We start from the raw sequence: 12,041 nt of genomic DNA on the forward strand, positions 1-12,041 counted from the left end.
AAATTCATTGTTATACCAGACTCAAAAAAAAGGTACCTTGTGCCCAAAGAATTGAAAAACGTCACTTAGGTCAGAAAACAGAATCACTTTTGAAGAGGGAAATTTGTCAATTGTACACGTGCTGTCTGTAGTTCATCTGACTGCTCTTTAAAATAGACTTTGATAATGTTACAGTATGTACTCAGATATTAAGAAAAAATTAATGTGTTTCCCTTGTGCTTGGAAGCTGGTAAGTTTTTTTCCTCTGCACCACGTACAGGTTTTATTTCTGTTACAAACTTTTGCTTTTGAATCTGTATGTAACAAATACAAGGCTGTCAGTATCTCCTCTTGTAAATATACATTTTTATACTCCAGTTTGGAATATGCAATTTGCCAAAAATATCAGGTGACTCTTTTTATGAAGTGCTTAGGAGGTTTTAGTGCATTCGTTAACACATGGTGAAGTAAATGGCTGTGTTTGAAGCAAAAGGCTGTAAATAAAAAATGCACTTTGAGGGTCAGAAATCTGTGTAGGTTCCTAAACTTACTTATGTCATAAGTTGAATGATTCAGGTTTATGTCAGTGGGCAGGCTACAGCTGTTGTTCTCGAGCTGGCATTTTCTCAGGCTGCCAGAAAGCATCTGCATCACTGGGCATGTTCTGTATATTAGAGAGAGAAGAGCAAGAGCTGCAGGACCTTTACTCTCTGCAGCTGATCAGAAAGGACAGCTGATTCCGATCAGGAGCAGAGCATCTCTCTGCAGCCTCCTCTAGCCCTCACCTCCTCTGAAATCTCGTAAGAAATTAGCAGGAGTAAGGATGCTCTGGTCTGCAAACAGCCCATTGCTAGAAACAGGGTTAGTGGTACCAAAGTAGTAGACTAAGTGGCTCAGTGGGGATCCTGGAATAACAGCGATCTGTATGGAAGTTCTCAGCCTCTGGGAACTGGGCGCACAGGTATTTCTTTGTGTTTGTTATGAGTTGGGGCTTTGTTTTTTCCTTTTGATTAGGAATGTCTGCTGGTTTTTTGCCTTTAGCTAAAGATGACAGAAATTATTTGTAAGCTTTTTATAAACCTGGAACAAAAGGTTTTGAAGTTATTGACAAAGAGCAGCAATAATAAGATTATGGACTTGTAATTGGCAGATAAATAGGAATAGCTGTAAGGATAAATATATTTTAATTTATAGCTATTTGTGCTCTGCAGTGACTTTCAAATAATTAGGTAGGAATGTTATTTGTTCCTTTTTACAGGAAAATCTTTATATAGTCCAAGCCAATAAGACTTTTGGCAGAGGGTTCAATAGCAAATGCCATTTGAAAAAACATTTTAAGGTTGAATGTGTGAAGCAACAAGTTAGGGATCTATCTGCTTGCAATTTTTCATCTAAGGAATATATGTCAGAATTCAGTGTAGTAATGATTTTCTATATTTTTCTTATGTCAAGAATTTTGAAGAAGGAAGAAATGCAGTTATTTATAGACTTTTTTCCCATAATTATAAAAGTGATCCATACTCCAGGTTAAAAGAAATGGAGAGGAGCTATATGAGGAAATGTTTATTAATCATGTTGGATTAGATTTATGGGTATGCCTTTAACAGTGGAACATGATACACCAGTCAGTGGCTAAACAATACTTTAGGTTGTTTTGTCCTAAAGTTATAGTAAAAATAGCAAATACAGGTTTTTTAACTCATTTTTTTTCCATGTTTGCAGTGTTATGCTGAGATGCTTTATTACTAATGACTCTTTTCAGTGGTGGAAATAAAATATGTACCCTCATTTGCTATAGTATCTTTTTCAGATGTGAGTGCTATTAGAAATAAATAACACAAAAGATTATATCATATTTATATGATCATTAAGTACAGCTGCATTTTATTCTGGTTAGACTTGGACTGAAAACACTGAACATTACAGAGACATTTTGAACCAAGATTTTTTGGTTTAATAAGCAGGTGGGAAGTTGGTACAAGGTCATGGGGAACATAATACCTAATAATGTATTATTTAGATATATATTTAGGTACTTATATAATAACAATATGTTCCAGTTTGTGCAGAAAAAAATGGAAACCTCTGTCTGTAATCCTATATGTATTTTCTGAACTGTACAGATTTAGCCAGTTAGTTGTCATTAACTGTTTTAACCTTTACAGTTACTGATGCTAAGTAATATTATACCAGCTGCATGCCTTAACCAGAAAGCTCTTTGTGCTTCTGTCATCCATTGTGACAGAAACATGAAGGAAAGTGAGCCTCTGAGACTTTACAAATGATTCATCGCTTCCATCAAAGCAATATATTTTAAAATCATGCTTTCATTTGTCTTTTCCTTGACAGGAGGCATTGTTGATAAGGACCTTCGTCACTACCTCAATTTACGGTTCCAGAAAGGTTCGGTAGACCATGAGCTCCAGCAGATCATAAGAGACAATCTCTACCTCCGCACAGTGCCATGTGAGTAGGGTGGAGATGAATAAATCTGTTTTCTTAGTGGCAACAGACTATCTGAATTAATGCTGCTGAGGCCATTTGCAAGGCATGAAGAGGTGGACTGTAGATGAAGCAGTCTTCCTGTAAATAGATTTGTGGCTTGGTTCATGTCTTCCACGTTATTACTGAGAAACTGAACTGTCTAATGCTGAATCCATTTCTGAAACTGCATGGTGTTTTCAAAGTTGTAGTTCTCATGAACTGTGGCTCTGCAATAATAATCCTTTTCTTCTGCAGTTTTAAAAAGCACACATTTAAAGAAAAAAGCAGTTTTCTTGGCTGGTTAAATTAATGTCCAACAGAGAGAGTTTGATCTGCCTCGTATTCCACAGTATTATACTTTACATAATAATACTGTGGGGTTTAGAATGCAGTAGGGCAACAGAAGAAACATATAAACTAGGAAATTTTGTGTTTAGGTGCAGTGGGCATGGCAATGAAAATTCATATTGTCTTGCATATGTGTTCTTTTCTTGTCACATAAGTCAATGGTTTCTATATCTGAAATATTCTGAAACCTCTAAAACCATTTTTGTAGCTATTGACATTATTCACCTATTTCTGCAGTAGACACGAAACTAAGCAGAGTAAGATAAGCTGTGTCTGACTGTCAGGACCATGCATTTCAAAACAGATCTACTTGGCTGACAGATAATATAACATTTAAAATGGACTCAAGTTCCATTATTCTTCCCTCATAAAATAATTATTTAGTAGACAAAAAAATAGAGCTTCTGGTTTTGGCAAAAAAAGGGTGCACCTTTGAATTTGCAGGCTTGACACTGGAATGATAGGCAGAGGAAGGTATACTGAGTAAGTGACTGCACTATTTATATGGTAATGAGTGGACACTCTTTGAAAGCTGTGTTGTTTTGAATGATACTGTACACTTTTTGTCTTTCATTACATTAAAGAATGGAGCTTTGAAAAGCTCCACCAAAAAAAGACGCTCAAGCATTTCCCTTTTCTTTTGGAAGCTGAAGATAAATAAATATAAAGTCTTCATTTCAGGAGTTCCATTCATCCCTGATTAGAAAGGAAGGTGGAGAAAAACATTAAAAAATTATTACCTGTATGCAGAAAATCAAAACCATTATATTTATGTGAGATTTATGATGAATTAGGTTTGTCTGAAGGTGCTGAGAAACATCACAGCTGAAGTGCAAATGCAAGTATGAAGATGTTTTGAGATTAAATCCCACTTCTTAGGATGTCTGGGGGGTCATTAGCATAGGAGTATACTTATCACAGCCCCAGCATGTGCTTGTTAATGACAGAGATCCAGATTAAAAAGAAAGCAAGCCCAACAATATTGCAACTGCTGCACACGTGTAACATACTGTCTGTCGGCAGTATGGGTGTGATGAGTAGTTTTTGGGTTTGTTTTGTCTTCAGTCAAGGCAATAATAAAGTGTTCTCATTTGTCAAGTGTAATACAGTACTTGCAGAAGGAAATTTATCATTCAAAAAGTAGCACTACAACCACAAAGACAACTTGGAACCTATAAACACTTGATATTACCTTTCCTTTCTGCTGTGACTTATCCATCTTCCGTGTCATTTTATGTGGTTAGATTCTTAGGTCATTATTCTAACACATATTGAGCAGCTTTAACTAAGAACCAGATTTTCAAAAACAGTATAGTGCTGCAGATGACAGCTGCTGAATTGCTGGGTAAGCAGGCATGTTCTTGGATAGAGTAGAAGACTCTCTTCAATAGCGGTGGTAGAAAAAAATGGAAAAAAAATGGTGCCTGAGTGGCATATTTTCTTTGAAATTTTCTTGAAAATCCTATTTCAGCCCTCCTGAAAAGTGGGTATTTTAAAATACAGAAATTAACAAACGCAGACAGGGTGATATGTGGTTAGCTAAAGAAGTTTCTGTAATCAGGTAAATGAAAAGGACAGCATCGCATAGATTGCAACACAGATTTCCCCTCAATCATAATTGAGGCGAATCTTTTTTAATGCAATTTTATTCTATCTCCAGCATTCATATTTAGGAGGGAAAATGTTCTCAACTGTTTTCTTTTTTTCATATAACTTAATGAATTTTTGAATCATGAATTTACTTTTCAAGGCTGCTGGTATTCCAAATTTTCTGCTTTGTGCAGGGGGTTTTTTGGGGGTTCGCTTTTTTTTTTTTAAGCTCTGTACGTAGGCTAAGAGTAATGGTTAGCCGTCCAAACAGTGTACTTTACAAGTGGTAGGGAGATTTCTTTAGTATGCAGCAGTAATATTTAACTGACTATACCATTGCCCACAAGTTCACTTAATGAGTACAGACTAACCATGTACTTATTACAAATCTTGCAATGGATGCCAACACAGCAAAAGCAGCAATCAGTTTGGTCAAATTCTTGTGCAGAAAAATATATAGAGAAAGCCAACTGCGTGCAATGTAGCCTTTATTTCCAATGGCAAGGTTGTAACATAAAGAGAAAAAAAATCTGAAAAATAGGTGGCAACCTTTTCCCTTCAAAAATGCGCCTACAATCTTTCCTCAGTTATAGAGGTATAATTGCCAGTGAAACCAGGAGAACCTTTATAAGAGAGTCCTTGACCTTGAGTTTTTACTGTTCTTTGCTTTTGTTCAGACTGACAGCACTGGCCCTAGCAGTGCAGTGGGCATGACCACTGGTTTTTCAGCCTTCCAAGTCAGACTAAGACATCTTTCACTTATGTGAATTGAGTGAGTATTCTCTGTGAAACTAGGAAGCACAGAATTAAATCCATACCTGTTTTAAATCAGGATAAGCCAAATGTAGTTAGAACAGGTAAGCCAGTATTTATTGGATAAGAATTTGAATTGTACGTTATACAAGTGTACATCCCTGTGTGCACCAAAGGATGAATGGGCTGGAAAAGCATGACATGAGGGTAATGGATCAATTCTGCCCTTGGAAACTGTGGCCCCTGTGGATGGGATGAATTAGTTGGGTTTGTGACCCTTGCATTTCTCTATTTTTAATAATGCAGTGCCATTCTCTACCAAATTAGAAATGACCGTGGAACCCTAAGAGTCAAATGCTGCCTTCCATAAGTGGTTGCAGTTCTCAGTGCCATGTGAAATTGATTTTCACTGCATTGTCAATAGGAATTACACGCATATATTCCAGGGCAGAACGTGCGATTGTATTTGCAGCAGTTGAGATGCAGTCGTTAACTAGCTCTGTCCCCAGAGCTGTGTGACAGCAGTAATGAAACTGATGCATAAACAAGAAAACGAAGAAAAAGTTCTGTTAATTTGAAGCTGAGTTAGAAAAGCAATAAAGCTTTCAACAGACAAGGTCAAGAAACTGAAACTTTTTTAAAGATACAGTGTTGCAAATAATATAAAAGAAAATATGCACTCTTTAGAAGGAGGACTGGGTAGTGGTCTGTCAGGGCACAGGTCTTGTTTTAATGCAGGCAGGAGGACTGGACTTCAGGTGTTGGGAAACCAAAAGTAATACAGATGATAAATATGCTGAGCATCTCAGAGGAAAACAAAAAAATTACAAAATGCAGTTTTGGGGGAAAGAAAGGTTCACAGGTCTCCAAGTTCAGAAGACCTGACTGAAGTTTGTTTCATGCATTTTCTTCCCCTTTTGCTGTTGTATGGGTTTTTAGCATAGTTTTCATACCCTAAACTTATTCCTGAAGTTATTTGGGAACACTAACTATTGAGGTTGCCCTACAATACAGAAAAATAGCCGTGGTAAGAAGTGGTCATTGTTAAACACATGTAAGCAGTATCTGACACTCTGTCCAAGTCCAGGAATCTGGAGAAAGGCCACAAAACACATCCAGGACTGTGAATGCTACAGGCAGCCAACAAATTAGTCATGCTGCACCTCGTGCTTGGTAGTGCTGTTGGCAAACTGCAGTTGCCATGCGGGCAAGCAGCTTTCCAGTCTTCACTAATGTGAGAAGAGATAGCTTTAACTTTGTGTCATCGCAAGAATAAAGCTTTGGGGAAAGCACGTGACAGGAAAGCAGTTTTGGTAGTGACAGTCATGGTCAGACCTGTCCCCTTTGATATGTCCTTCCAAGCAATTGCAAATTCCATTTCTTTTAAGAGCTGGCAAAGTAGTGGAGCTGTGGTTGAAAAAAGAGTCCGTATGCTTCCTTCCCAGATGGGGAATATGAAGTGATAGTGGAAGACATTGTGATTAAACAGCACTGGAAAAAGTCGAACAATGACAAGCTGATTCATAGAAGTAAAAAATCACCTATTAATTTGAAGAGATTCCTGTTGATATCCGCTGGGATATAACCTCAGATCGACAGTAGCTCCGGTGAATTACTCTATCCCACTGCACTGATTTACACCACCAAAGGATACAGCCCAGAAGTGTATCCTCCACTGGCCATGTATCAGAAGTGATAATGTGAAATAATTTAAAAAAAAAAAAAGTCATGAGGAAGTTTTCTTCCTAGTGTTTGCATTTAGAAAACCAAAAATGATGAAAGAGTAGAGAGGACTGGGTGTGTGGCTCAGGCTTATTGCACTGGATAATGGAGTACTACTTATAACACAGAAGACTTGGAGGAACGATGGTTTAAGACATTTGTCAGCAACATAGGAAAAAAGGTTCAGTTTGTGACTCAGCTACATGTGAGTGACCACAGGCAAGAAATGCAGTCATTAAGTGCTATACTTCCCCACATATGAAATAGTGATAAAAATTATTTCTTTTGCTTAGTTCGCCTGTTGGCGTTATGATTGCGCTATATGAGGTGAATATAGGTAACACACTGAACTACAAATAGGAAACCTATGGACACTTAATAATATCCTTCCTTTCTGCTGTGATTTCTTATTTTTATCCATCTGTGAATAATTACTCTTGGGTCATTTTGAGTGACTTTAAATAAAAGCCTCATTTTCAAACATGGTTTTGTTCTATTCTAGTATAATCTGGTCCGTGTATAAATATATTTAACCTACATGCTGCAGTATTGTCTGTGTACTGTTGAAGTCATATATTACAAAGTGCTTCTGTTTATTGTCTAGTCCTCTTCCCAGAAGAGAAAGCGTATGTAGTGATTTTTTTTTTTTTTCTTTTTTGATGGACTTGCTTTTGTTTGTCTTATATAGCAAAGGTAAGTGCCATTAGCGCTTTGGTTTTTTTTGAGATACTGAAGTCAATAAAATGTGTTTCTACTTGAAGCAGAAATCGCTGCAAGGTGCTGAGGACACTCAGCCTCAGGGGAATTCACTCCACACTTTCAGCCCTGGAGAAATTTCCATCTCCAAAACAGTGAGGGTCTTTCCCTCTGGCAGAGAGGTGTATTACATTAGGAGAGCATAGTCATTCATAGTCTTCTTTATGGGTACCAATCAGAAGAAGTAAGGCATCTCTGGGTGTGTATATACTGAGTTACGATGAGGCTTTCCTCTCCTGCCCCTTCTCCCTGGGGTTAGACCTAATAGGCGTTATAATAGAACAGTAGTTTGTATTAATTCTAATACCTTTTATATTAGTCAATATAACAAGGGAATGACAATATTGAGTAAATACTGAAGGAAATCCCAATTACATAGCCAGGTTTTCATCTGAAGTTTCTGAATTTAAAGGTGAGGAAAGAGTGGCAGAAGTCAAGTGCGCAATAAATATACACCCCCCTCAGAAGCTCTCTGTGTGTAGTTCTGCTGCTGTGAATAAGGATGTGAGATATATTTGACTAATCGGCATTTGGACAAATATGAGGCCTTTCAAATTTCATTTGTAAAATATTTTCCCTCTTCTAAAAAGTATATAGCCAAGAGCATTCAAAGGGAAATGTGTGAAACAGACTTGCCAGTGGTTTCATATGTTTTTCTTATAAGTTTGTTCAGTGTCAAAAGTATCTTTCAAGAGTGGAAATTCAGTGCACGGCTTTGTTCTTAAAAGAAACAAATTAGAAAGTCCAGATATTGTCAGTTAAAAGATCTGCCAGTTTGACGTCATATGGAACTATTCTTAGGATAAAATAACCTGTGCTTAGCACACCATACTGCCAAGAAATGTCTGCGTCACTGGAAGTAACAGTACCTAACTTTAATAACTACTTTATTCTTTCAGACAAGTGTTAGTTATTGCTTAGACTTGACTTTGATGGCTCAGAATAGAGCAATGCAGAGCTATAAGGAAATGTTCTTGTTGTTGCGTGTCTAATGGAGCACGCCTCCAAGGTGTACTTAAAGCAGAATCATTGGCAGGGGTATTCAGCCTTTTTTGTATATCTCAAGCAAAATTAAACCAAATCAGGTAATTACATGAGATAAGGGCCCCACTGTGCTATATGCAGCACAGCCACGTGTAGCAGAAGATGAGGAGGAGGTCACTGCTTCAAATAACTGACAGCCTAAATAGAAGAGGCAAAGAACGGTTGACAGAGGCACTGTCTGTGCTGTGGGTTTATGAGTTGACTTGCATGAGGTGGAGTGGTGATTAAACTGGTGCCCATGGACCTTGCTTTCTTTTCCACTGCTACATGTAGTATTCCTAATTACATCCTGGAAATGCACACCGTACACTCACCTGTTTCTCTGAAGACGCTGGGAACACCTGCTTATAAGAGATTGGCTTATGCATCATCGTATTGGCTTTTCCATGCAATTTTATGGGGTTTTTTTGTCTGTTTCCGAGCAGAATGGTAAAGGTTACCATCGGCACTGCACTGCCTCTCAGGCAGTGGGCACGAAGGATTGCTCGGGCTCAGAGGGTGTTTGGGCTGCGGGCACTGCATTGTCGTCAGTGGGAAGCAGTGGATGAAAAGAAAACAAAGCAAAAAACAATTTTGTCTTTTTTTTTATTTAGCAAAGTGAATTACAATTTTATCTTAATTAAGATCTAGGGTAAACAGATGTCCAAACTTTGTCTACAAATAGCAACACTGAAAGAAAATACTGTACTGTTTGTTAGTCATGAGAGAGAAAACACACATCATTTCTGTCACCTTTTCTCAGAAATTTCTCAGCCCTACATATTGAGGATGTCAATTCTCAGCTATTCAGTGACTAATATGTCTGTTTTAAATACTCAACTTAAAATAACAGGTATCCGAAGAAAATAAATACTGTTCAAGAAGAAGGGGAGATGGAATGTGTCTGATATGGTATAACCGTAATATGAAATAAGAGATGTAACAAAATAAAAAGCAGTAGTTGTGTACCACTTACGATATTACAGCTTGAATGTCCTATAAAAGATCGTATGAAAGACATTATGAAAACATTAGGATGATTTCATTGGCTGTACAGTTACAACAGCTTGTGCTTCTCTGAGGTCCTTGCACCCAGATCACATTTATAAGAAAGGGAGACTACTAATTCTGCCCCCTACTCCCATTCTTTCCACTCCTTTATTCCCTCCTTTCTGCTCCTTTCAACACTGTGCTTTTCTCTCCCATTTTCAAAATCAAATCACCAAAAATCAGTATTTTTTTTTAATAGTTCACTGGCAATATAAATTACTTGTATAACAGGTAATATCTGATGCACTGCCAACTGGAGGGATAATACCACTAAAGTCACTAGAAGTTTTTGCAGTGAAAAAAAGCAGGGAAAAGTTCTGAAATTGCAAACCTGACTTTTTTTTAAGCAGTTTTTCTACGAAAGAATATCACCTATCTTCCTTAAGTGATGTTAACCAGCATGTGACTTAAAGACTAATGTTTCTGGCAAGCAGCTTGGGTTGCTAATCATACCTGTCTGTGATTATTTGTATGTGATATAACACATTCATAATGCCAGATGAGAAGTTTAGTTACAATATTTGTGCTGATTGTCCCCAAGAATTGATCCATTTTTCATTTGACTTTGAGGAGGCTTTCTAGTGTTGCAAAATGAGTTCTCTAATTCACATGACACCAAAAGGATAAAAGATAGTGACAGTTTTAAATGAATTTTGATGATGGCACTAATCTTACTGGTTACTTGAGAACTAGCAGGAAACTAGAGAGGCAATAGTATAAATCTGATAAAGTACCTTGTCTCTGCAGAACAAGAACAGCAAATAATAGAAGAGGCCACAATTAACTTATTTTACAAGTACAAGTCATAGCTCTTGACTCACCTAAAGCAGCTTGAAGTTTGGGTAGAGGCTGTATCTCCCTATGACAGTAGGCTTTTCCAGCCTGAAGGTCTTAGATGTACTGTTGACCTTTTTCCTGAAATAACAAAACTATCTTTGAAATTATGAAAATTACAAATATTATTAACAGAAGTTGCAGCATTATTGAATGTAAGCATTCCTATGATTTCAAAACCATTTTTAATTTACTACATGATCACTTTGAATTTCCTTCTTGATATTAAAAGATTTTAAAGTATACTCTCTAGATAAATTTAGCCTCCATCTACAGTCAAATAGGTCAAAAAATTGTGTTTTTTTCTTGAGGGAAGCTGAGGTACTTTACATAAAGGCAGAAGTGCTTGCTAGATTGTACAAGTTTTGTGATAAAGCATGGATAGTGCAGTTCACCTGTGAACGTTAGAACTGCTTGGACTGAAGTTCTGAAGTTCTCTCTGTCTTCTCTCAGTCTGTAGAAGATAAACTGTCAGAGACAGTGGATAATCTTTACTTGGTAATTTTAATCTGAAGAACAACTGAACAGTGAACATTGAGCACCAACAGCTGCTTTTAGAAATTCAGAACACTAGCAACAAAAGAAAGAGAATAAGAGTTGTGTAAAAGAATCAATATTCAGATTTGGATGCCCAAATTAAGCTACTAAATCCATATTTGCATCATTGAATAAAAAGGTCGAATATCAATTTTGGCAGGATGTGCTTGTTTTGTTTTTCTCTTCTGGGGCTTTCGTCTACAATCACAACAAAAGAAAATCAGTGGTAGCGAGGATGGACTTCCTTGTGAATAGATCATCTGGTGCATATTGAGCAATTTCTGTGAATTGTTAAGCAGTTGGCCAAGTTCAGGTTCACCAAATAACCAGCTTGCTCACACCTGTGTCTGTGAAATGCACCTGCAGTTCAGTAGCCTCCTCACACCAACTGGAGCCCAAGTCCTCTCTGATTTGTTTGGACACCATGCTCTGTGCCACTGCTCCCTTCCTTTGAAAAGGTCATGTCTACATTGCATTAATGTGATTATAAAACTGAGAGTACTTTAAAGCTTTTTTCAAGCTTTGAGATTTTTGTCATGCCTCCACCATTAGAGAACAAGGTACCCCTCATATTTTCTGGGTCTTATGAAAAAAGAAAAAAATTTCAAACCTTCTGTGCATGGTAAGGCAAGGTTAATGGACTAGTGCCTCCAGTGGCACCATGTTTTAGATTCAAAAGTAGCCTGGCTAGAACAAATCCTTTTGAGGGAAAAAAATAGAGAATGAAGATTAAAGATGTGCTTTTTAACATCTGAAGAGTGAATAAAGCTTTGGTTTCACCAGTAGGGGTGAGATTAATTTATAATTTACTGGTGGAAAACTGTTATGAGGAAAACTCTTTTCTGCAAATCCTTTCCTTTTTATTTCCCTTTATCCTGAGGGTACCACTGTCCTGTTTCTGTCCTGTGACAGTTTGTCACAACTTTATATTTCTCCTGTATCTCCAGGTTTTGATTCTACCCAAC

General features: G+C 37.3%; 1 protein-coding gene across 11 annotated transcripts in view; it reads left to right on the forward strand.

Moving 5' to 3' along the window:
• The window catches only part of MAGI2 (membrane associated guanylate kinase, WW and PDZ domain containing 2), a 773,865-nt gene that overhangs the window by 237,528 nt on the left and 524,296 nt on the right, over nt 1-12,041 (forward strand). For all 11 annotated transcript variants that reach the window (XM_072858606.1, XM_072858618.1, XM_072858632.1 and 8 more), the window contains one exon: nt 2,329-2,445. In XM_072858606.1, the coding sequence (XP_072714707.1) occupies nt 2,329-2,445 (117 nt within the window). The remainder of the gene's footprint in view (nt 1-2,328; nt 2,446-12,041) is intronic.

This window comes from Ciconia boyciana, chromosome 1 (genome assembly GCF_034638445.1).
Source record: "Ciconia boyciana chromosome 1, ASM3463844v1, whole genome shotgun sequence".
Taxonomy (NCBI): Eukaryota; Metazoa; Chordata; class Aves; order Ciconiiformes; family Ciconiidae; genus Ciconia; species Ciconia boyciana.